Source organism: Mirounga leonina, unplaced genomic scaffold (genome assembly GCF_011800145.1).
Source record: "Mirounga leonina isolate KUSES-001 unplaced genomic scaffold, KU_Mleo_1.0 Mir_101283, whole genome shotgun sequence".
NCBI classification, from domain to species: Eukaryota; Metazoa; Chordata; class Mammalia; order Carnivora; family Phocidae; genus Mirounga; species Mirounga leonina.
Window position 1 is genome coordinate 135,134 of NW_023270096.1, and position 27,276 is coordinate 162,409.

General features: G+C 39.3%; 1 protein-coding gene across 3 annotated transcripts in view; it reads right to left on the reverse strand.

The window, feature by feature from the left end:
- Window positions 1-26,987, reverse strand: part of ZC4H2 (zinc finger C4H2-type containing) — a 61,039-nt gene extending 34,052 nt beyond the window's left edge. Inside the window, exons 1-2 of one of the 3 annotated variants that reach the window (XM_035009957.1) lie at window positions 26,821-26,987; window positions 8,422-8,532 (exon numbers count right to left, since the gene is read on the reverse strand). In XM_035009957.1, the coding sequence (XP_034865848.1) occupies window positions 8,422-8,532; window positions 26,821-26,873 (164 nt within the window). In that variant the 5' untranslated portion in view covers window positions 26,874-26,987. Of the gene's footprint in view, window positions 1-8,421; window positions 8,533-9,369; window positions 9,599-26,820 lie in introns of those variants that run through there. The other 2 variants (XM_035010189.1, XM_035010042.1) reach the window with 2 other exon arrangements.
- Window positions 26,988-27,276: the final 289 nt, after the last annotated feature.

The following is a 27,276-nucleotide window of genomic DNA, read 5'->3' on the forward strand; positions in this document are numbered from 1 at the left end:
AAATGAAGCCTTGCCTCCCCTGTGCTTTGCTGGTACTGCTTTTCTCAAGCAAGTGTGGCTGAGAACCAGTGTACTGGGACCCTCCCCCAGAAGACCAGCACAAACCCAATACACACCATGTCTACTGACCATAAAGTTCTGCAAAGCTTCAGCACTGGTGGAAATAGTATCAGGTCTTTTATAACAAGCAGACCAGAGCATACCTAAGTTAAAACTCGTCACACTTGGGCCAAGGTACAAACACTCCCCACTGCAGGTAAGAAAAAGCTCTGTAGAGGACTGACTTGATAGAGCAGCCATAACACAGAACCAGACTGCATGTGGCATACACAAGAGACAATTCCTGAAGCACCAGGCTCTGGACATTATATGACCTCTTCTTCATAAAGCCATTACTCTCAGGAGCAGGAAACATAACAGGCTTTCCTAGCACAGAGAAGATGACCAAGACCTAGACAAAATGCCAAATAGAGAAATTTATCCCAAAAGGAAGAACAAGAAAAGCTCATGGCCAGGGATCTAATTGAAACAGATATAGGTAATAGTCCTGATTCAGAATTTAAAGCAACAATTATAAGGATACTAGCTGGGCTTCAGAAAAGCATAGATGACATCAGGGAGATCCATACCACAGAGATAAAGGAGGAAAAATGAATCAGGCTGAAATGAAAAATGCAATAACCAAGATCCAAAACCAACTGGATATAATGAACTCAAGAATGGAAGAAGCAGAGGAACAAATAAGTGATACAGAAAATAGAATTATGGAAAATAATGAAGCTGATCAAAAGAGGGAAAGAAAAATCTTAGATCAGGAAAGTAGACTTAGGGAACTCCATAACTACATGAAATGTAATAGCATTCATATCATAGGAATCCCAGAAAAAGAACAGAGAGAAAAGGGGGTAGAAGGTTTATGTGAGGAAATTATAGCTGAACACTTCCCTAATCTGGAGAATGAACAGATTTCCAAATCCGGGAAGCACACAGAACTCTCACCAAAATCAAGAAAAGCAGGCCAACACCAAGATGTATTGTAGTGAAATTTGCAAAATATAGAGATTTAAACACAACAACTACAACAAAAAACAGTCAAGACAAACAAACAAAAAAACCAAGACTAAAAGCAGCAAGGGAAAAGAAGTCCCTAACTTACAAAGGAAGACAAATAAGGTTAACAGCAGAACTCTTCATAGAAACATGGCAGGTCAGGAGAAAGCTATCTAGCAAGGCTTTCATTAACAATAAAAGGAGAGATAATGAATTTCCCAGACAAACAAAAACTAAAGGAGTTTATGACCATTAAAATAGCCCTTCAAGAAATATTAATGGGGACTTGTTGAGTAGGAAAAAGACTAGAAAGGAACAGAGAAAATCTCCAGAAATAATGACAAAACAAGCAATAAAATGGCACTAAATTCACTTCTATCACTAATTATTCTGAATGTAAATGGATTAAGTGCTCCAATCAAAAGACATAGGGTGTCAGAATGGATACAAAACCAAGACCCATTTTACATGTTGCCTACAAGAGACTCATTTAAGACCTAAAGACACCTGCAGATTAAAAGTGAGGGGATGGAGAAATATTTATCATGCTCATGGATGTTAAAAGAAAGCTGGAGTAGCTATACTTATATCAGACAAACTAGATTTTAAACTGAAGACTGTAACAAGAGATGACGAAGGGGGGGAGCACCTGGGTGGCTCAGTGGGTTTGGCATGTGGCTCTTGATTTCAGCTTGGGTCATGATCTCAGGGTCGTGGGATCAAGCTGTGGGCTCTGAGCTCAGTTGGGAAAATGCTTGAGATTCTTTGCCTCTCCCTCTGCCCCTTCCCCCCATACACTCTCAGTCTCTCAAATAAATAAATAAATGTTTTAAAAAAGAGATGAAGAAGGACACTATATCATAATAAAGCGGTCTATGCAACAAGAAGATCTAACAATTATAAATTGTTATCCCCTTGACTTGGGAGCACCCAATATACAAAGCAATTAACAACAAACATAAAGGAACACATTAATAATAATACAGTGATTCTAGGGGAATTTAACACCCCACTTACATCAATGGACAGATCATCTAAGCAGAAAATCAGCAAGAAAACAATGACTGAATGACACACTGGACCAGATGGACAGAAAAGATATATTCAGAACATTTCATCCTAAAGCAGCAGGACACATACTTGTGAAATGCACATGGGACATTCCTTAGAATAGATCAAACACTAGGTCACAAATCAGGCCTCAACAAGTACAAAAAAATTGAGATCATACCATGTATATTTTCAGACCACAATGCTATGAAACTTGAAGTCAACCACAAGAAAACATTTAGAAAGACCACAGATACATGGAGGATAAAGAATATCTTACTGGAGAATGAATGGGTCATTCAAAAACCAGGAAATTAAAGAAGAAATACAAAAAAAAAAAAAATACATGGAAACAAGTGAAAGTAAAAACAGGATGGTCCAAAATCTTTTGGATGCAGCCAAGGTGGAAATAAGAGGGAAGTATATAATAATACAGGCCTACCTCAATAAGTAAGTTAAATCACAAATAAGCAAACTAACCTTACACCTAAAGGAGCTAGAAAAAGAAAAACAAATGAAGCCTAAACCAAGCAGAGGAAGGGAAATAATAACGACTGGAGCAGAAATAAAAGATGTAGAAACAACAACAACAACAACAACAGAAACCAGTAGAACAAATCAATGAAACCAGGAGCTGCTTCTTTGACAAAACTAATAAAATTGATAAACTCCTAGCCAGGCCTATCAAAAAGAAAAGGGAAAAGACCAAACAAATAAAATCATGAATGAAAAAGGAGAGATCACAATCAACATCACAAAAATACAAACAATTATAAGAGAATATTATGAAAACTTATATGCCAACAAATTGGGCAATCGGGAAGACATGGATAAATTCCAAGAAACATATAAACCATCAAAACTGAAAAAGGAAAAAAAAAACTGAAAAAGGAAGAAATAGAAAAGCTGAAAAGACAAATAATCAGCAAAGAATTTGAATCACACATCAATATCTCCCAACAAAGTTAAGTCCAGGGCCACATGACTTCCCTGGCAAATTCTACCAAACAGTTATTTTTTAAAAGATTTTATTTATTTATTTGAGAGAGAGAGCGAGCGAGTGAAAGAGAGCAAGAGAGAAAGTATGAGCAGTGGGGAGGGACAGAGGGGGAGGAAGAAGCAGACTCCCAACTGAGCAGGGAGCCTGATGCCAGGCTTGATCCCAGGACATTGAGATCATGACCTCCGCCGAAGCCAGATGCTTAACTGACTCAGCAACCGAGGCGCCCCTTCTTACAAACATTTAAAGAAGAATTAATACCTATTCTTCTGAAACTGTTCCAAAAAACAGAAATGGAAGGAAAACTTCTAAACTCATTCTATGAGGCCAGTATTACCTTGATTCCAAAATGTGACAAAGACCCCACTTAAAAGGAGTATTACAGACCAATATCCCCAATGAACATGAGTATAAAAATTCTCGATAAAATACTAACAAAATACTAGCAAATCAAATACAACAGTACATTAAGAGAATTATTCACCATGACCGAGTGGGATTTATTCATGGGCTGCAGGAGTGGTTCAATATTTGCAAATCAATCATTGTGATATACCACATTAATAAAAGAAAGGATAAGAATACTCTCAATAGATGCAGAAAAAGCATTTGACAAAGTATAGCATCCATTCTTGATAAAAAACCCTCGGCAATGTAGGGATAGAGGAACATATCTCAACATCACAAAGTCCATATATGAAAGACCCACAGTTAATATCATCCTCAGTGGGGAAAAACTGAGAGCTTTTCCTCTATGGTCAGGAACAAAACCAGAATATCCACTATCACCACTGTTATTTAACATAGTACTGGAAATCCTAGCCTCAGCAATCAGACAACAACAACAACAAAAAAAAGGCATTCAAATTGGAAAAGAAGAAGTCAAACTCTCACTCTTCACAGATGATATGATACTTTGTGTGGAAAACAAAAAGACTCCACCCCAAAATTGCTAGAACAGATACACAAATTAAGTAAAGGTGCAGGATACAAAAACAATGTACAAAAATCTGTTGCATTTATATATGCCAATAATGAAGCAGCAGAAAGAGAAACCAAGGAATTGATCCCATTTACAATTAAAGCCCAAGCCATAAGATACCTAGGAATAAACCTAACCAAGGAGGTAAAAAGATTTGTACTCTGAAAACTATAGAACACTTATGAAAGAAAGGAATCGGAACACTTATGACACAAAGGAATCGGAAAACATTCCATGCCCATCGACTGGAAAAATAAATATTGTTAAAATGTCTATACTTCCCAAAGCAATCTACACATTCAATGTAATCCCTATCAAAATACCACAGCATTTTTCAGAGCTAGAACAAATAATCCTAAAATTTGTATGTAACTGCAAAAGACCCTGAATAGCCAAAGCAATCTTGCAAAAGAAAACCAAGCTGGAAACATCACAGTTCCAGACTTCAAGCTATATTACAAAGGTATGGTCGTCAAGACAGTATGGTACTGGCACAAAAACAGACACATAGATCAATAGAACAGAGTAGAACACCCAGAAATGTACCCACAACTATATGGTCAACTCATCTCTGGCAAAGCAAGAAAGAATATCCAATGGAATAAAAGACAGTCTCTTCAACAAATGGTGTTGGGAAAACTGGACAGCCACATGCAGAAGAATGAAACTGGACCACTTTCTTATACCATACACAAAAATAAATTCAAAACGGATGAAAGACATAAATGTGAGACAGGAATCCATCAAAATCCTTGAGGAGAACACAGGTAGCAACCTCTTTGACATTGGCTGTCACAACTTCTCACTAGACATGTCTCTTGATGGAAGGGAAACGAAAAAAAAAATTTAACTATTGGGACTTCATCATGATAAAAAACTTCTGCATAGTGAAGGAAATAATCAACAAAACTAAAAGGCAACTTTCAGAATGGGAGAAGATATTTTGAAGTAACATATCTGATAAAGGGTTAGTATTCAAAATCTATAAAGAACTTATCAAACTAAACACCCAAGAAACAAATAACCCAGTTAAGAAATGGACAAAAGATATGAAGAGACGTTTCTCCAAAGAAGATATCCAGATGGCCAACAGACACATGCAAAGATGTTCAACACATCACTCATCATCAGGGAAACACAAATCAAAGCTACAATGACATATCACCTAACACATGTCAGAATGGCTAAAATTAACAACAGAAAAAAAAAATAGGTGTTGCCGAGGATGTGGAGAAATGGGAACCCTCTTGAACTGATGGAGAAAATGCAAAGTGGTGAAGCCACTCTGGAAAACAGCATGGAGGCTCCTTAAAAAGTGAAAAATGGAGCTACTCTATGACCCAGCAATTGCAATACTAGGTATTTACCCAAACAGCCCCCTGATGTTTATAGCAACACTACCTACAAAAGCCAAATTATAGAACAGATCAAGTGCCCATTGACTGATGAATGGATAAATAAGTTATGGTATATATAGACAATGGAATATTGCTCATGCATAAAAAAGAATGAAATCTTGCTATTTGCAATGACATGAATGGAACTACAGAGTATTATGCTAAGTGAAACAAGTCAGTCAAGAAAGATGAATACCTAATGATTTCACTCATATGTGGAATTTAAGAAACAAAATAAATGAAGAAAGAGGAAAAAAAGAGCGAGACAAACCAAGAAATAGACTCTTAACCATAGAGGACAAAGTGATGGTTATCAGAGGGGAGGTGAGTGGGAGGGATGGGTTAAATGGGTGATGGGGATTAAGGAGTATACTTGTGATGAACACTGGGTGTTGTATGGAAGTGTTGAATCGCTATATTTTACACCTAAAACTAGTGTTATACTGTATGGTAACTAACTGGAATTTGAATAAAATCTTAAAAATAAAACGTATTTCCATGCAATGACTTATATGCCTATGTTCAGAGAAACATATTCATAGAAGCTGAAAGGTGGACACACTCCAAATGCTCATTAATTGGTCAGCAAATGAACAAAATGTGGTGTACCCATACAATGAAAAACTATTTGTCAATAAAAAGGAAAGAAACAGTGGCATATGCTACAATGTGTATAAGCCTCAAAACCAACATGCTAAGTTATATGCAAAGTCCTGTAATGGCAAATCTGTAGAGACAGAAAGTGCATTACTGGTTGCCTGGAGCTGTGGGTGGGAATGGAGATCAATTTAAACTGGGCATAAGGGCTTTTTATGGGATGATGGAAATGTTCTAAAATTGTATTGAGGTGATAGTTGTACAACTCTGTAAATTTACTAAAAGCCACTGAATTGTACACATAAAATGGATGTTTTCTACAGTATGTAAATTACAACTCAATAGAGCTGTTAAACATATATCCTCCAATGAATTCTTACTGTACTCAGAATTAAATTTAATTCACAACACCGTCTAAACCCAAATTCTAAGCTCTTTCTACTCCTCTGTTCCTGTTTCTCCAGGAAAATAAATGACACACCAGAAGGCTTGTGTAGAGGAAATAGATTTTTAATGGAGTTGGTCAATGGAGGTACCCAGGAGGACTAGGGAGGGGGTTAATGATGAAACAAAAAATGCAGATATGTTACCCTTGTGGTTAATTGCCTTTACTATGCTCTTCACATTCAGTATCTAATGCCCCACTTTCTATGCTCTGTCCAGTAACTGGATAGTTTGGGCTAAGATTAAATTTAAGGAAAATGTCCCTCCTTTCTCTAACCTACAGAGTAGACATCATGCTAGTTTCTTTCTCTTCACAGTTTCTATCAATCAAGTGGACAAAGAAAGTTTATTAAGCAAGTACCATTTACTCCAACAGTGTGCTGGATCTTGTGGGTGACTGATGAGTAGACCTCTTCCTTCAAATAAAAAATTGTGACCCAATATAGAAAATAGAACAAATTGTAACTGCTATGGCTGAAGTGGAAGTGGGACCCCCAGAGTTCCCTCTTCAAATCCAACTCTGCCTGACTCTATTAGAGTGGCCCGTGATATACCTCCATGGAACTCCCAGGGCTCCTCAGAGAATATTTCAAAGCTACCAATCAAATTCATCCTCTTCATTTCAGAGATGAAGAAACAAATGTCCAAAAAGAGCAAAGAACTAGCCCAAGAGAATGCAGCTATGGTCCTCTGGGTCCTCTACATGTACAAACTTACACATGAAGCCATTTAAAATCCAGATAATTATACACACAAGAGCTTTCTGGAGACCATCACAATTTCATACTTCTCTCTGTAAACTCCCCATCATCCATCACACTGCTTTGGCCATAAGCAGGGCTCAGCAGTTACATTTGGAGTGACAAAATGAAACCAAATAGGTAGTAAGTTTAGGGTATTGACTGTAATTTAAGTAGCCTCAGAGAAAGAAAGACATTACCATGGGGGGGGGGCGCAGGATTTGATTCATTCAGTCAACATTTATTAAGAGTCTATAAGTGCCAGGAGCTGAGAAGAAATTGGGTGTTCAGAAAAGTTCTGTTTAATAATAGTAGGTGTGTGTATGTGTGTGTGTCTCCTATGTTCCAGCAATTGTGCTAGGCATTTTATATGTCATGTAATTTAATCTCCATCATGATAATATCAATAGGTATGTTTAGCTTCATTTTTACAGATGAAAATTCTGAGGCTGAGAGAAGTGGCTTGCTAAAGATCACAAAGCCAGTAAGTGGAGACTCTATTGTGGTGAGCCTAATCAACCTTGCCACCATACCAAGGAACTTTCTTCATATGATAGATCTCAAGCGACAAAAAATAAACAAATGGAGGTGAATTCTTGTCCTGGTGTAGTCACCAATTTTCAGGGTGAAACAGGGCATATCATGGAACCTCCTGGAACCTTGGAAATTCTACCTGAGAAGTAGAACTCAGTGTAGCCTTGCACAGAGGTCTTAGATGACTCCATGAGGTAGAATCTGTGGCATATTTGGCCTTACAAGTGAGGAAAGCATCCAAGTCATTAAAGATGTGATTTTATGTGGAAAGTTTTATAATGAAATCCTCCCAAGAGGCTAAAGTACACCAGGTTTGACCACAGAATCACAGGAAAACAACAATATACTTCCTTAGGGTTACCCACAATCACTGGGGTCATAGTCTTTCTTAACTGTTGAACCAGGATATCTGACCTTCCTAGGCCACAGCTATCCAGACAGAATCCTGAGTCAAAACAAAAACCACTCAGCTGGCTGACTTCTTTCCAATGGCTTTTTGCTGGCTAACATAGAGTAGGAAGTGTAGAGAGGAGGGGAGGTTCTAGGGCAATGGAATATTCATTCCTGGGCCAAACTTGGCAAGCTCATCTGTCATCCAGCTTCAGAGGTGACAGCCCCAATACTCACACAATAAGCAGGGTAGGACAGCTGGGACGTGTAGAACTTGAGGATGGGCTGATCAAGTGAAGCCACTGGGTAGTGAAGATGGATGGAAAACTGCACAGATTTGTTGATGAGCTATGAAAATGGTGAGAAGTGGACAGATTCAGAATATATTATATAGGTATAACCTACTAGGTCTTACTAATGCAGTGGTTTTTCAAGTGTGATCCCTGAAATAATAGTAACACTATTGCCTGGGAACTTGTTAGAAATGCATATCCGTAGGCCCCACCCCTGATCTACTGAATCAGAAACTGGAGATGGAACCCAGCAATCTATTTCAATGGTCCTCCAGGTAAAGTCTGATGCAAAACCAGTGTGCTAATGTTTGATTAATCACTACACTATTGTTTCAAAAAGAAAGAGGGAGGGATGAAGAATGGTTCCAGATTTGGGGTTGGGGAGACATTTACTACTGATGGGGTAGACTAGGAAAGGAGAATGTTGCTGTGGGAGTGGAATTGAAAGTTCTGTTGGAGGTTGTTTGAGATGCCAGTGACACATCCAATGGGGTTGGTTAAGTGGGAAGTTGGATATATGAGTCTGGAACTCAGGGGAGAGATCACAGCTATTCACCTTAATTCTAAGATCCTTGAGAACATGTCTAATTTACCTTAATGGTCCCCCAGAATATACCAGTCCAGTGTAGGGCCCAGAACAGGTGGTTGGTAAATGTCACTGAATGAAGAAAGGCGAGCAAGCTTTTCCTGCTTTCTCTAGTAGACAGAACACTCCCTAAGTATCAAGTGTTCCTCCATTTAATATGTATTTGCTCATCTGGGAAAACAGCTACTCTGAGAAAAGCAGATACCTTAGAATAGATGAGTTTAAAGACTTTCTTACAGCTCACTGACAAATGTCAACTCCTTCCCATTCTCTTTCCTGTGATCAGCATTGTTTGGCTTGACTTACCCATATCTAAATTCCAGAGGTACCAGATCTCCTGTAACTGGCAGTTGAGTGAGCACTGAGGCTGTGTCATTTCTCAAGCTAGGTGACAGAGGAGCCTGCTGAAGCTGCCAGAGCAATGACTGAATGAAGGAAGAAAGGAAAGGAGATACATGCCAATTCAAACCTTGATAAGACAGAATAACCTGAGTGCAATAATAAATCTTCCTGTGGGAGCCCAAAAAGGTAGTGATCCATTTGGACTGGCGAATTTGGAAGGTTTTGGACAAGAAGTGGGGTTTGTTCTGGGTCTTCCTTGAAGAATGATTAGGAATTACAGGCTTGGAATGAGGGAAGGGTGTTCAAGGAGGGACTGACATTGGCAAAGGCCTGGGGGAGTAAAAGTGTATAAGAGAGCAAGGAACGTTCATGTAGATAAAGGATAGGTTGAATGAAAAGGAGTAGTAGCAGGTAAGATTGGAAATGTGGGTCTGGGCCAGACATGTGGAGAAGAGGGGCATGAATGCAACAAATGTATGCAAATATCTGTCCAGTAGACATACAGTAAGAAATGACCTACAGCAAGAAATGATTTTCATAGTGTGACCCAATACACACATACATAGATAAAAACTTGAAACAAAAGTTTCTGAAAAGAATACTTACCATTTCTTATGTATATATGCTGATATTTTCTATCATATTTTGTTATTTTAAAAAATGTTTTACAGGACTGGGACAAGATGGTGGAAGAGTAGGGGACCTCATTTCATCTGGTCCCTTGAATTTAGCTAGATATCTATTAAATCATTCTGAACACCTATGAATTCAACCTAAGATGTAAGAAAAGGATTGCTGGAATTCTACAAATAGAAAAGCAACCACTTTTTGCAAGGTAGGAGGTGCGGAGAAGAGAATCACAGAGGATATATTGGAAGATAAAGGGTGGGGGGGGAGGGATCCTCCATAAGACAGCTACCAGAAAGTGATATAGCCCCTGAGTGCAAAATCAGAACTTTTAGAAGTCTGCTCCAGTGAGAGATGTTCCTGCCTGAAAGGTGCTCAGGTGGCAAAGCAGGGCAGAATTCTAGGTGGGTCAGTGTGGTCTTAGGATTCTCAGGGTAACAGAAAGAATGGGGGTGCCTGAGCTGGGAGAGTTCCCAAGCATTGGAGCAGGGAAATGGCTCTGGTCAGCAAGTCCAGGAGTGGGCTGTCATCTCGGTTTGCCATAAACCACAAGCTGTGGCATGATCAGGTGACCGCTCCCCATGTGGTGGCCCTGCAAAGGGCAGAAACGTGGCAACCCTCCTCCTTCCCCTGGGAGTGGGGGCAGGGAGCACCAATGATTGGGCAACTGCTCTCAGTGTGAGGGGCTTGCAAGTGGCCGGCCCTCTGTGACCCTCCCTCCCCCAGGAGGATCAGTGAGGGTACGCACAGCAGTAGTCTGCAGAGTTTAGTGAAGACTATTTTTCCCTGAGGGTTTACTGAAGAGAGGGGGCCCTGATCTTTCAGTTCTGGGGCTGGAGATTGGGGTGCCACCATTTTTGTTTTCATCCCTAAAGCAGCTCAGAAAGCCTTCAGGAAACAAAAGCCACATAAAGCAACCTGGAGCAGCTTACACTGAGCATAGTCCCTGGAAAGGAGCAGTGCAACTCTGCCCAGGCAAACACACCTGAGATTCAGTGCAGCAGGCCCCTCCCCCAGAAGACCAGCTGGAACATCAGGCAAATACCAAGGTTACAGAGCACACAGAACTGCAAAACTCCAGCGTTAGGGGAAAATAGTATACAGAATTTGAGATTTTTTCCCATGATTCTTTTATCTTTCAGTTTAAAATTTTCCTTTTCTTTTTTTCTTTACAAGTTTCTTATTTTATCAGCACTTAGTTTTTAAGTCTTTTTTAATTTTTTTATTTTTAAAAAATATTTTATTTATTTACTTGACAGAGAGAGACACCGTGAGAGAGGGAACACAAGCAGGGGGAGTGGGAGAGGGGGGAGAAGCAAGCTTCCCGCGGAGCAGGGAGCCTGAGGCGGGGCTTGATCCCAGGACCCTAGGATCATGACCTGAGCCAAAGGCAGCCGTTTAACGACTGGGCCACCCAGGCGCCCCTTTAAGTCTTTTTTTTTAAATTTCAGTTTTACCTTTACATTTTCTAGATATATTCTTCATATTTGGCTTCCTATCAATGTATTCAAATTTTATACATATATATATGTATAAATATATACATATATTTAATGTAACATATATTTTATTTAACAAAAATATATACATATATGTATACATATATAATATATATATATATTTTTTTTTTTTTTGCTTTCTTTACAATTTTGGGATTTAATGTCTTCTAACAAACAGAACAAAACACATGATGTGATGATTGCTGGGTGTTATATGCAACTAATGAATCACTGAACACTACATCAAAAACTAATGATGTACTATATGTTGGCTAATTGAATTTAAATAAAAAAAATACATGTAGGAGCAAGTGGATCACCCTGTTTTGTCCACCTGGGAGATTATATTCCCTCTTTTTTTCCTTTCTCTTTTCTTTTTTGGCCTCACCTCTTCAGATTTGTCTAATATGTATTTTGCTTGGGTCATGGTTGACATTTTTTATTTTGTTCTCTCATACATCCATTCTACTCTGGGCAAAATGACTAGAAGGAGGAATTCACAACAAAAGAAAGAACCAGAGGTAATACTCTCTGCCACAGATCTAATTGATATGAATATAAGGAGGGGTGGGTTAGGTGTGCCCATGAACAGGCAACAGCTCTCAGGGTAGTGGCCCTGTAAACAACAGTATGGAAACACTCAGCTGGGGGGGGGGGCGGGGGCAGAGTGGGAATGTGCACTATCCCAGGACTGCTCTTAGCACCAGGGCCCTACAAAGGGCAGTAATGCAAGGCCCTCAGACTCCCCCTGGGAAGATTGCTGTGGGCATGCACCACACATTCCATGGAGTTTGACACAAAAGAAAGTGAAGACCTTTTATCCCAGAGGGTTTACTAAATAAAGGGGACTGTGATCTTTCAACTCTGGGGCTGGAGAATGGGGTATGGCCATTTTTATTTTGATCCTCTAAACAGGCAAAGAAAGCCTTCAGGGGACAAAAGCCAGGCAGAGGACCAGCTCATATTGAACCCCCTCCCCCCCAGCAAAAGGGTGGTGCAAAGCTGTCCAGGCAAAGACACATGAGAAGTACCACAGCAGGTCCCTCCTCCAGAAGACCAACTGGAAGAACACATGCACAACAAATTTACGGATCCCACAAGACTGTAAAAATCAAGCGCTAGGGAAAAACAGCATATAGAACTTGTGGAATTTCTCATGATCCGTTTATCTCTCAGTCTAAAATTTTCCTTTTTTTTTTTTTTCACTTTTCAACTAGTTTCTAATTTTATCAACACTTTGTTTCTAAGTTGCTTTTTAACTTTTATTTCTTACATCCACAGTTTATAGATATATGCTTCATTTTTGGCTGTTTTTCGATCTATTCAATTATATATATATATACGTTTCTTTGCAATATTGGGATTTTTAGTGTCTTCTAACACACAGACCAAAACTCATTCAGGAATAAGTGGATCACCCTGCTTTTTCCACCTGTGAGATTATATTCTTTCTCCCCACCAACTTTATTTTTGTTTCTTTTTTTTTTAATGTTTTGTTTTTATTTGCTTTTCTGTTTTGGTTTCTGACTGCTTCAGATTTGTCTAGTGTATATTTTGCTTGGGTCATGGTTGATATTTTTGATTCTGTTCACTCACTCATCCATTCTTCTCTGGGCAAAATGACTAAAAGGAGGAATTTGCAATAAAAGAAAGAAGTGGAGGTAATATTCTCTGCCACACACCTAACTGATATGGATATAAGTAAGATGTCAGAGGTGAAGTTCAGGATAACAATTATAAAGTTAATAGCTGGGCTTGGAAAAAGCATTAAAAGACACTAGAGAATATCATAGTGCAGAAATTAGATCTAATCAGGCTGAAATTAAAAATGCTATAACTGAGATGCAGTCTAAATTGGATGCTCTAACAGCTAGGGTGACTGAGGCAGAAGAGAGAGTAAGTAATCTAGAACACAGGTTGACGGAAAGAAAGGAAATTGAAGAAAAGAGAGAAAAACTACTAATAGCCCATGAAAAGAGACTTTGAGAAATCAATGATGCCATTAAATATACCAATGTTAAATTAACTGGGGTGCCAGAGGGTGAAGACAGAGGCCAGAAGTTATATTTGAGCAAATCATAGGTGAGAACTTCCCTAATATGGGGAAGGAAACAGGCATTTATGTTCAACAGGTAGAGAGGACCCCTCCCCAAATCAATAAAAATAGATCAACATTCTGACGTACAATAGTGAGGCATAGTTCAGAGAAATTTGCAAATTTCAGAGAAAAAGAGAAACTCCTAGAGCAGCTCGAAATATAAGTCTCCTTACCTACAGAGAGAGGAACATCAGAATAATATCAGACCTATCCACAGAGACCTGGCAGGACAGAAAGGGCTGGCATGATATAGTCAGGGTACTAGTAATGAGAAGAACATGCAGCTAAGAATACTTTATGCAGCAAGGCTGTCATTCAGAATAGAAGGAGAGATAAATAGCTTCCAGGACAGACAGAAACTGAAGGAATGTGAGACCACCAATCCCGCCCTCAAGAAATATTAAGGGGGATCCTGTAGTCGAATTGAGAGCCCAAGAGTAACACAGACCAGAAAGAAACAGACAAGCTACAGAAACAGGGACTTTATAAGTAATACAATAGCAATAAATTCATATCTTTCAATAGTTATTCTTAATGTAAATGGGCTAAATAAATGCTCCAGTCAAAAGACACAGGGTATCACACTGGATAAAAAAGCAAGACCTATCTATATGCTGTCTATAAGAGACTTATTTTAGACCGAAAGTCACCTCCAGACTGAAAATGAGGTGGTGGAGAACCATTTATCATGCTAATGGACCTCAAAAGAAAGGTGGGATAGCAATCCTCATATCAGACAAATTAGATTTAAACAAAAGACTGGAGAAAGGGATGAAGAGAGATACTATATCATATTTAAAGGGTCTATCCAACCAGAAGACCTAACATTTGTAAATATTTATGCCCCCAACATGGGAACAGCCAATTATATAAACCAATTAAAAACCAAAGTAAAGAAATATATTGATAAGAATAAATTAATAGTAAGGGACTTCAACACCACACTCACAGCAATGGACAGCTCATCTAAGCAGAAGATCAACAACGAAACAAGGACTTTGAATGACAGACTGGACAAGATGGGCTTCACAGATATATGAAGAACATTCCATCCTGAAACAACAGAACACCCATTCCTCTCCAGTGCACAGGGAACATTCTCCAGAATAGATCACATACTGGGTCACAAATCAGGTCTCAACTGATACCAAAAGATTGGGATTATTCCCTGCATATTTTCAGACCACAGTGCTTTGAAACATGAATTCAATCACAAGAGGAAATTTGGAAGGAACTCACACACATGGAGGTTAAAAAGAATCTTATGAAACAATGAATGGGTCAACACAGAAATTAAAGAATTTTCATTGAACACTTCACCAAAACTAATGATGTACTATATGTTGGCTAATTGTATTTAAATAAAAAAGAAAGAATTTTAAAAATTCATGGAAACTAATAAGAATGAAAACATATCTGTTCAAAATCTTTGGGATACAGGAAAGGCAGTCCTAAGAGGGAAAGTACATTGCAATACAAGCCTCTCTCAATAAATTAGAAAAATCTCAAAAACACAAGCTAACCTTACACCTAAAGGAGCTGGAGAAAGATCAGCAAATAAAGCCTAAACCAAGCAGGAGAAGACAAATAATGAAGACTGGAGGCAATTTCAATGAAATAGAAACCAGAAGAACAGTAGAACAGATCAATGAAACTATAAGCTGGTTCCTTGAAAGAATTAATAAGATCGATAAACATCTGGCCAGACTTATGCAAAAGAAAAGAGAAAACACCCAAATTGCTAAATTCATGAATGAAAGGAGAGAGATCATGACCAATACCAATGAAATACCAACAATCTTAAGAATATATTATGCGCAACTATATGGCAACAAATTAGGCAATCTGGAAGAAATGGATGCATATCTAGGAACCTATAAACTACCAAAACTGAAACAGGAAGAAGTAGAAAATCTGAACAGACCCATAACCAGGAAGGAAATTGAAGAAGTATTCAAAAACCTCTGAGAAAACAAGATTTCAGGGCCAGATGGCTTCCCAGGGGAACATTTAAACACATGTTTAAATGAGGAAATAATACCTATTCTACTGAAGCTGTTTCAAAAAACAGAAATGGAAGGAAAACTTCCAAACTCATTCTTTGAGGCCAGCATTACCTTGATACCAAAACCAGAGAAAGACCCCAACAAAAAGGAGAATTACAGACCAATATCCCTGAATAATACGGATGCCAAAATACTCACCAAGATACTAGCCAATAGAATCCAAGAGTATATTAAAAGGATTATTCACATGAACAATTGGGACTTATTCCTGGGATGGAAGGGTGGTTCAACATTCACAAAAAAATCAACGTGATAGAGTATATTAATAAAAGAAAAGGCAAGAAACATATGATCCTTTCAATTGATGCAGAAAAAACATTTGACAAAATACAGCATCATTTCTTGATTAAAACTCTTCAAAGAGTAGGGATAGAGGCAACATACCTCAATATCATTAAAGCTATCTACGAAAAGCCCACAGCAAATATCATTCTCAATGGGGAAAAACTGAGAGCATTTCCTATAAGGTCAGGAACATGAAAGGGATGCCCGCTCTTACCATTGTTGTTCAACATAGTACAAGAAGTCCTAACCTCAGCAATCAGAAAATAAAAATAAATAAAAGGCATTCAAATGGGAAAAGAAGAAACCAAACTCTCACTCTTCATAGATGACAGGACACTTTATGTGGAAAACAAAAAGACTCCACCCCAAAAGTGCTAGAACTCATACAGGAATTGAACAACATGGCAGGATATAAAAATCAATGCACACAAATCAATTGCATTGCTATACAATAACAATGGGACTGAAGAAAGAGAAATCAAGGAATTGATCCCATTTACAATTGCACCAAAAACCATAAGATACCTAGGAATAAAAGTAACCAAAGAGGTAAAGGATCTGTAATCTAAAAACTATAGATCACTTATGAAATAAACTGAGGAAGATACAAAGAGATGGAAAAACATTCCATGTTCATGGATTAGAAGAACTAATATTGTTAAAATGTCGGGGCACCTGGGTGGCTCAGTTGGTTAAGCGACTGCCTTTGGCTCAGGTCATGATCCTGGAGTCCCAGGATCAAGTCCCGCATTGGGCTCCCTGCTCAGCAGGGAGTCTGCTTCTCCCTCTAACCCTCCTCCCTCTCATGCTCTCTGTCTCTCATTCTCTCTCTCTCCCAAATAAATAAATAAAATCTTAAAAAAATATATTGTTAAAATGTCTATGCTGCCTAGAGCAATCTACTCATTCAATGTGATCCCTGTCAAAATACCATCAACAATTTTCACAGAGCTAGAACAACCAATCCTAAAATTTGTATGGATCCAGAAAAGACCCTGAATTGCCAGGGGAATGTTGAAAAATAAAACCAAAGCTGGGGGGCATCACAATGCCTGATTTCAAGCTATATTACAAAGCTGTGACCATCAAGACAGCATGGTATTGGCACAAAAACAAACACATAGATCAATGGAACAGAAGAGAGATCAGAAATGGACCCTCAAGTCTATGGTCAACTAATCTTTGACAAAGCAGGAAAGAATATCCAATGGAAAAGGACAGTCTCTTCAATAAATGGTGCTGGGAAAATTGGACAGCCACATGCAGAAGAATGAAACTGACCATTCTCTTACATCATACACAAAGATAAATTATAAATGTATGAAAGACCTCAATGTGAGACAGGAATCCATCAAAATCCTAAAGAAGAACACAGGCAACAACCTCTTCAACCTCGGCCACAGCAAATTCTTGCAAGACATGTCTCTAAAGGCAAAGGAAACAAAAGCAAAAATGAACTATTGGGACTTCATGAAGATAGAAAGTTTCTGCACAGCAAAGGAAATAGTCAACAAAACTAAAAGGCAACCTATAGAATGGGAGAAGATATTTGAATATGACACATCACATAAAGGGCTGGTATCCAAGATCTATAACAAACTTATCAAACTCAACACCCAAAAACCAAATAATACAGTCAAGAAAAGGGCAGAAGACATGAACAGACATTTCTCCAAAAAAGACAAAAATGGCCAACAGAGACCTGAAAAATGCCCAAGATCACTTGTCATCAGGAAAATACAAATCAAAACCATAATGAGTTACCATCTCACACCAGTCAGAATGGCTAAAATTAACAATAAGGGAAGAACAAATGTTGGCAAGGATGCAGAGAAAGGGGAACCCTCTTACACTGTTGGTGGGAATGCAAGCTGGTACAGCCATTCTGGAAAACAGTATGGATGTTCCTCATGAAGTTAAAAATTGAGCTACCCTACGACCCAGTAATTGTACTATTAGGTACTTACCCCAAAGATAGAAATGCAGTGGGGGCACCTGCACCCCAATGTTAATAGCAGCAATGTCCACAATAGCTAAATTGTGCAAAGAGCCAAGATGTTCATCGACAGATGAATGGATAAAGAAGTGGTATACATATACAATGGAATATTACTCAGCCATCAGAAAGGATGAATACTTACCATTTACATGGACATGGATAGAACTAGATGGTATTATGCTGAGCAACATAAGTCAATCAGAGAAAGATAATTATCATATGGTTTCACTCATATGTGGATTATAAAAAACAGTGCAGAGGACTATAGGGGAAGGGAGGGAAAACTGAGTGGTAAGTCATCAGAGAGGGAGAAAAACCATGAGAGACTCTTAACTATAGGAAAGAAACTGAGGCTTGCTGAAAGGGAGGTTGGTGGGGGGAAGGGGTAATTGGGTGATGGGCATTAAGGAGGGCACATGATGTAATGAGCACAGGGTGTTATACGCAACTGATCAATTATTGAACACTACATCTGAAAGTAATGATGTACCATATGTTGGCTAACTGCATTAAATAAAAGAATAATAAAAATATTTTAAAAATATTTTATAGATGCTACTGGCAACTGATTGATTTTCTCATGAAACATATTGTTCATGACCTGTGTTTTGAAAAATATTGCTATAGGCAATGGGAAGTTGATAAATGTGTTTGAGAGAGAACATAATAATAACCAGTGCTGGGGCACCTGGGTGGCTCAGTTGGTTGGGCAACTGCCTTTGGCTCGGGTCATGATCCTGGAGTCCCTGGATCGAGTCCCGCATTGGGCTACCTGCTCGGTGGGGAGCCTGCTTCTCCTTCTAACCCTCCCCCCTCTCATGTACTCTCTCGCTCTCTCTCATTCTCGCTCTCTCAAATAAATAAATCTTAAAAAAAATAACCAATGCTTTAGGAAGATAGTTCTTATAGCAATGTGGATGGCATTGAATACAGGGAAGGAGAATGAAGACAGGAAAGTAATTCTATAGGTAGAATTACAAACATGCAGTTCAGTCTTGATGAAGGCATAAAATGTGGCAGTTATTGTGGAAGTGGAGGGTGGGGCAGGGATTTAACCCATATGGCAAACATAGAAACAGTAGGACTTGCTAAGAGTCAGAGACAATTTGTAAAAAAGAAAGTGTAAGCAACACTGACATTTAGGTTTCAATAGTTATATTCGGAGAATAATGGCATTAAACCAGAACCTGGACTGGGGTAGGGAGAGACAAAGTCATAAGAGTTGGCCAACTTAAGCACCATCTGTGGAACAACCAGGTGGACAAACCCACTGCAGTGTGGGATGTATTGGGCTGAAGTTTGGAAGGAAGGTAGGGGGATAGAGATTGGGGATTTGAAGGTAATATTTGAAGTCGTAAGAGTATAGCTGGTCACCCAGGAGAATGTGTAAAGAAAAAGAGAGGACCCAGAACAGAAACTTACACTTAAGGAAATCTACTTCACACCACAAAACAGGCATGTCTCTGAGATATTGTGGATTCTGTTCCAGATCACTGCAATACAGTGAATATTGCAATAAAGAGAGCCAATATTTTTTTTTGTTTCCCAGTCCATAAAAAGCTGTTTACACTGTACTGTAGTCTATTAAGTGTACAATAGCATTATGTCTAAAAAAAGATGCCCCTACATTAATTAAAAAATACTTTATTGCTAGAAAACTGCTAACCATGATGTGACCTTTTAATGAGTCATAATCTTCTAGCTAGTGGAAGGTCTTGCCTTGATCTTGATGTCTGCTGAATGATCAGGGTGATGGTTGGCAAAAGGTGTGGTTGTTTTGTCAATTTCTTAAAATAAGACAATGAAGTTTGCCATATCAATTGACTCTTCCTTTCATGAATGATGTCTCTGTGGCATGTGATGATGTTTGATACCATTTTACCCACAGAAATTCTTTCAAAACAAGTCAATCCTCTCAAAAGCTGCTGCTGCTTTATCAACTAATATTTATGTACTATTCCAAATCTTTTGTTGTCATTTCAACAATCTTCACAGCATCTTCACAGGAGTAGATTCCATCTCAAGAAACCACTTTCTTTGCTCATCCATGAGAAGCAACTCCTCATCTGTTGAAGTTTTATCATGAGATTGCAGCAACCCAGTTACATCTTCAGGTTCTACTTCTAATTTCAGTTCTCCTGCTATTTCTACTACATCTGCAATTACTTCCTTCATTGAAGTCTTGAACCCCTCAAAGTCATCCATGAGGGTGCAATTAATTTCTTCCAAACTCTTGTCAATGTTGATATTTTGACTACTTCCCATAAACCATGAGTGTTCTTAATGACATCTAGAATGAACATTTTCCAGGTTTTCAATTTACTTTGCCAAGATCCATCAGAGGAATCACTATCTATGGCAGCTATGCCCTTAGAAAATGTATATCTAGAAGGTGAAATTACTTCTTGATCCATAGGCTACATAATGGATGCTGTGTTAGCAGGTATGGAAACAACATTAATCTCTTGTTTGTTTTCATCAGAGCTCTTGGATGACCAGGTATCTTGTCAATGAGTAGCAATATTTTGAAAGGAATCATTTTTTTTTTCTCAATAGTAGGTCTCAACAGTAGGCTTAAAATATTCAGTAAGCCATGTTGTAAACAGATGTGTTCTCATCAAGGCTTTGTTATTCTGCTTATGGACCACAGGCAGAAAAGATTCAGGATAATTCTTAAGGGCACTAGGATCTTCAGAATGGTAAATGAGCCTTGTCTTCAACTTAAAGTCACCAGCTGCATCAGCCCATAACAAGAGAGTCAGCCTGTTTTTTGAAGCTTTGAAACTAGGTGTTGACTTCTCTCTAGCTATGAAAGTCCTAGATGGCATCTACTTCCAATATAAGGCTATTTAATTTACATTGAAAATCTGTTGTTTAGTGTACCCACCTTTATTAATTATCTTAGCTACATTTCTGGATAACTTGCTGCAGCTTCTACATCAGTGCTTGCCTTCACCTTATACTTCTGTGTTATGGAGAAGGCTTCTTAAAACTCATGAACCAACCTCTGCTAGCTTCAAACTTTTCTTCTGCAGCTTCCTCACCTCTCTCAGCCTTCACAGAAATGAAAAATGTTAGGGCCTTGCTCTGGATTAGGCTTTGGCTTAAGGGAATGTTGTGGCTTGTTTTATCTTCTAACCAGACCACTAAAACTTTCTCCATATCAGCAATAAGGCTGTTTTTATTTCTTATTATTCACTGGAGCAGCACTTTCAACTCCTTCAAGAAATTTTCCTTTGCATTCACAACTTAGTTAACTGGCACAAGAAGCTTAGCTTTTGGCCTATCTCAGCTTTTGACTTGCCTTTCTCAATAAGTTTAATAATTTCTAGCTTTTGATTTAAAGTGAGAGATGTGTTTCTCTCACTTCAACACTTAGAGATCATTGTAGGCTTATTAATTGGCCTAATTTCAATATTGATGTGTCTCATGGAATAGGGAGGCTCAAGGAGTTGGAGAAAGATGGAAAAACAGTTGGGCAGTAGAGCAGTCAGAACAGACATTTACTAAGTCCACCATTTTATATGGGTGCAGTTCATGGCACCCTCAAACAATTACAATAGTACATCAAAGATCACTAACCACTGATCACCATAACAAATACAATAATAATGAAAAAGCTTGAAATATTACAAGAATTACCAAAATATGACATGGAGACATGAAGTGAGCAAATGCTATAGGAAAAATGTCACCCAAAATCTTGCTTGATGCAGGGTTGACACAAACCCTTAATTTGTAAAAACAAAACAAAACAAAACAAAACACTATCTGCAAAGCACAAGAAAATGAGGTACACCTGTTTATACTTCCAAAATGTGTTTTCCTTTCTTAAGCAGGGAAAACTCATTGTGTATAGATATGTGTGCACCAGGGCATGGTTGGATGTAATGTGTGTGTATGAATGGAATGTGCATGATAAGGAGATATTAGTATGCATCTGGGGAGCTGGTGAAGGGCTCTGGTTCATTTAGTGATGGCTGCACTCACTTTCTCTCCCTCATAGCTTCTTTTCTTCCCTCTTTTCTATCTCCTTTCTTTTGTTCTATTCTCCCTGTCCCCTTTCTACATATCTGCATGTTCCTTCACCACCAATTGAAAGCCTAACGAATAGGTTGGCAAAACAGACCAGTGTGAGATTTGGGGGCTATGGTATGAAGCATAGTATTGGGAGTGTGGTTGGGATTGAGAGAAAAGACAGGGCTGGACCTGTGGTCAGAGTCAGGAGTAGGGAATGGTCTGTGGTTGGAGAATCTATTCCTGAAACATTTCCCATTTCAAATTCTGCCACTGGTATGCATGAACACTGAATATGAATGAGTTTCTTTCTGGGCCTGGGCCTGGGGGGGTCTGTCTAGCTTCCAGCTTGTCTTAATCATGTCTTTTGATGATGTTGCCATCATCACTGCTACTTAAGCTCAGAAGTGACATTATTATTATTTTTTAACAGAAATAGGCTGCTCTGCTCATACCTTCTAGGGATTTGAGACTAGAGCAGTTAAAGAACTGTAAATAATAGTTAATGAGAGTATCAGCATTTGTTGAAATGCGTATGCCATGTGAATAGGAGGATGTATTCTCTCTTCCTTTTCTTAGCTGTGTGACCATAGATAGGTTATCTAACCTCTCTGAACCTCAGTATCATTACTATAAAATGGGGATAATAATTCCTACCACAGATTTCCACTAGGACAATCAAATATAAATGAGCCAAGAGCTCTGAAATTAGGTGATCAACAAATGTGAGCTCCTTTCTCCAGTTCCTTCTACCCCTTCCTTTGCTCCCTCCTTCTTTCCCCCTCCCATACATGTTTACCTGTCCCATGTGTGAACATCAGGTATGTATTTATAGTACTTTCCCCACTTTAAATTCTTAAACCAAGTGATGTAACCTTTGTATATTACTATAAAATTGTCTAAAGCAAGCTAATTTAAATGACTTTGGGGGCATACATATTTAGAATTGTTATGTCCTCTTGGTGGTTTGACCCTTTCTCATTATGTAATATCCCACTCTGTTCCTGGGATTTGTCTTTGCTCTGAAATCTGCTTTATCTGACATTAACATAGCTGCTCCTGGTTTCTTTTAAAGTTTCCATGGTATCTTTTCCCCTCCTTTTACTCTTAGCTTCCCTATATCATTATATTTGAAGTGCATTTACTTATAGATAGTATATAGTTGGATTGTTTTCTTTTTAAATCCACTCTTTCACATTGGTGTCTAGACCATTTATATGTACAAAATTATCGATATGTTAAGGCTCAGCCTGCCATTTTAGTTATCTGTTTGTTCTATCTGGTTTTAGTTTTTGTTCTTTTTGTTTTTGTTTTTTTGTTTTTTGTTTTGCCCTGCTTTCCTGTGGGTGACTTGAAAATTTTTTTAATTCCATTTTGATTTATCTATAATGTTTTTGAGTGTATCCCTTTGTACAGCTTTTTTAGTGTTTCTTCTCATTATTACATTATGTATACATAATTTATCACAGTCATCTAATGTCATCATTGTATCAGCTCAAGTGAAATATAAACCTCACCTCCCTTTACACTCCCCTATTTGTGACATGAATGTCTTAAGTGTTTACATACACTGAGAACTGCATGAGACAGTGTGATAAATTTTGATCCAATCATCAAGCATAATTCAGACAACTCAAGAGGAAAAGACTTCTCTTGTATTTACCCATGCTTTTGCTCACTGTATTCTTCCTTGCAAAATTCCTTTTATTGTTTGTTTTGTGTTTAAAGAACTTACTTTAGTCATTCTTATAAGGTAGACCTCCTATTGGTAAATTCCCTGCTTCAATTCACTTTAAAATGTCTTGATTAATCCTTTTATTCATGTAGGATATTATCACTGGACATAGGATTTGGGGTTTCATTTGGGATTTCATTCAGGATTCATGATTCTCTTCTTTCAGCACTTGGAAAATGTGTCACTTTCTGCTAGGGCCTCATCAGTGTCTGATGAGAAATCTGTTGTCTTCTAAACTTTTTCCCCTGAAGGTATAGGTAAAGTGTTGTTTCTCTTTGGTTGCTTTCTAGATCTTTCCTTTGCCTTTGTTTTCAGAAGGTTGATTATGATGTGTCTTGGTGTGAATTTCTTCACATTTATCCTGATGGTGTTTGTTTTGCTTGTTGAATCTGGAGGTTCATGTCCTTTGCTCAATTTGGGAAGTTTTACCCACTATTTCTCTAAGTACTTTCCTAGTCCTGAATTTTTCTCCTCTCTTCCTGAGATTCTGTTGACATAAATGTTAGATCTTTTGTTATAGTCCCACAGGCCTGGAGGCTCTGCTTAATTCTTTCTTTTTTCTTATTTTTTTGGAATCTAATTTTCCTTCGTTCAGATTGTGAGATTTCTACTGTTTGATGTTTAAGTTGTCTTATTTTTTTTCCTATCTTCTCCATCTTGCTGTGGAGCCCATCCACTAGTTTGTATAATTTTTTTTGGCCATTGTATTTTTTCAGTTCACAAATTTCTATTTGGTTCTCCTTTATGTTTTATATAACCTTGCTAAGACTTTCTATTTATATGCTGAGGTATTTGATTTTATCATTTGTTTTAAGTGTGTTGCAATCACTTAGTGAATACTTCAAAATCTTTGTAAGATAATTCTAACATCTGTGTCATCTCAATGTTCACAAGGATTTACTTTCTCTTGTCATTTAAATTGATAATCTTGGTATGGCAAGTGATTTTTCTAAAAATTATATTTGGACAATGGATCTCTTTTAAAACTTTTGGTTATGCAGACCTGCCATGTTCCTTTTGCAGCAAGTGAGCAGTTTAATCCAGGTTCTCCACTGGGTCTCTGGTTGACATCCAGGTTTGCAAGGGGCTCCTTGTTACTGCTGGCTGCTGGTGGGAGCTCAGCCCTCTCTGTAGGCCACTGATGTAGCCATCCCAGCTAGCAGTAGGAATGCCTGACTTATAATGGTAAGGGTAAAGGCTCCCCATGTGGTCTGCACTGGGAAGGGTTACTTCCCTTTCTCCCAACTGTACCTTCTTTTGGGGTGGGAAAGAGGTTTCTTTAAAATCCAGTAAGAAGGGGCGCCTGGGTGGCTCAGTTGGTTAGGCGACTGCCTTCGGCTCAGGTCATGATCCTGGAGTCTCTAGATCGAGTCCCGCATCGGGCTCCCTGCTTGGCGGGGAGTCTGCTTCTCCCTCTGACCCTCCCAACCCTCCCCCCTCTCATGTGCTCTCTCTCTCTCAAATAAATAAATAAAATCTTTAAAAAAATAAAAATAAAAATAAAATCCAGTAAGAACAGAAATCTAGGCTCTTCACTTGCAGGCCTAAGCTTCTTATTAGCTATATTGTTATTATGATAGCTGGCCTTCTGACACACCAAAGTATCTCACTCCTTATTTCCTTATGATTTTGCAGAAAAATATTGCAACATAACCGCCCACCCCCCCAGCCTTTCCTAGACCCTCTGTGGGATAGAGTGGGAAAACCAGCACCTCTGCACACAAATTGACTGGGTTCCTGTCAAAATCTGGCATTTTCAAGCTGTTTGACTCTGGGAAAGTTACCTAAATGTTCTGACCTTCCATTTTCCCAGTTGTAATGAGGTGTAGGAAGCTCTCAGGACTCTTGCTGAAATAAGCAGTAGTGGGTCAATGAACTTGGCATACCATGTGCTCAATAAATAATAGTTCCCTTCCCTTTACACCCCAGCAGAAGTAGAGATGCAACCCCTCCAAAGGACAAAAAAGCTCAAGTACTTCCCTATACCACCTACATGTGTGAGTTTCACCAAAGACATCAACTCCAAGGGTTAAGTCTCTTGGTCTAAAGTCTTATTTCTTAAAGAGACACACTTGATATCCACATCCTTTCCCCCAGGTTCCATGAAAGCTCTAAAGGGAGACTGTCCAACCCAGGCCACCCTCAAAATGAGGGTGGAAGCTGGGGCGGGCGAGGGGGACTGGTTCTGGCAAAGCAGAGTAGGTGAAGGAAAGCCTGGTGTGATCCCAGACAGTCTACTTGACTGGCGATACTGTGTTCTGAGCAAGGACAACATCATCACCTTGCCAAAGCTGCGCCTGGAAGGAAAGGGTCAGTACGCAGGCAACTCCCACTTTGCTGGCCTGCCCTTCACCTCTGGCACCTTAAAGCTGCAGCTGAGTTCCCACCATCTGGCACAGCCACCGCCTCCCCCCATCTCCATTGCTCCCATCCCCCTTACAGAGCACCGGGTAGGAGAGGAAGAAGGTGGTGAATGTGTGAATGCAAAAAATAAACACGCGCGAGTGCTTGCAGTCCCACCAGTCCCAGCTTGCCGGATACTTCTGCACCCCCAGCTCTCAGTCCCTGGCGGCCGCCACCAGCCCCAGTGTGCTGGACTTTGCTCTCAAAAGGCTAGCCTGAGCTCTAGGTCCTGAAGTTGATCAGGAGACTGAAAAAAATCTTGACTCCGAAAGAGCAAGGAGTCACATACACCATGGAGCCAACAAACCCTAAAAAAATAATGGATCTAAGAATGCTGTCCCCCAACTACCACCCCAAGATGAAAAAAGCTGTCTTGGAACCAACACCACCACCACCACCCACCGCCCACTCCCACCCCGTCCTCCCCAACCCCCGTGTGTCTCCATCTGGCTTTCTCTCTGACATCTGGCAAGAGGTCTCTCTTGGTCAGTTTCTCCGCTAGCCTCAGTCCCGACACCTTCCAGCCTCCCTCCTATCCTTGAATTCCGTGAATGTGTTCCTTTCCCGCCCCTCTCCACAAGTAGCTTAACAATAGATACTTTCCGTAGGTAACTCAGCTCTCTCCCGCAGCGGGGTATTTCGGGGGCCTCAAGGGGTCTGAGGGGGCGCTGCAATGTTCCACTTACCTGATCTCTTTAATGCTTTCCAATTTGCACATGATTTCTTGCTCATCTGCCATGATTTTCACTCTCAATTTCACGTCCCGAGAAATGTACAAACACACACGACCAGGGATACAATAGACACAACGTAACCACCGCCTCCGGGCATGGGGCTCTGAGCTTGTGCGGTAGGGATTCAGAGCAGCCCTGGGAGCTGTAGTCCGCAGCGCCTGGACCAGCCAGGCAGCCCAGGGACCAGCGGGACTACAACTCCCAGAAGGCCAAGCGAGACGTTCCTGTTTCTCTTCCTGCTGTCATGTTTTAAATCAATTTGTCACAGATAATTATGTCAAAGGTTGTGAGGTGTTCAAGGGAACGAGGATATTCGTCTGGCCCATGCGGGAAAAATGGGAAAAAGTACCCCAGAAGGCAACTGGAGAGATAAGAGACGTACTCACACCCTTCCATTCCCGGGGCCCT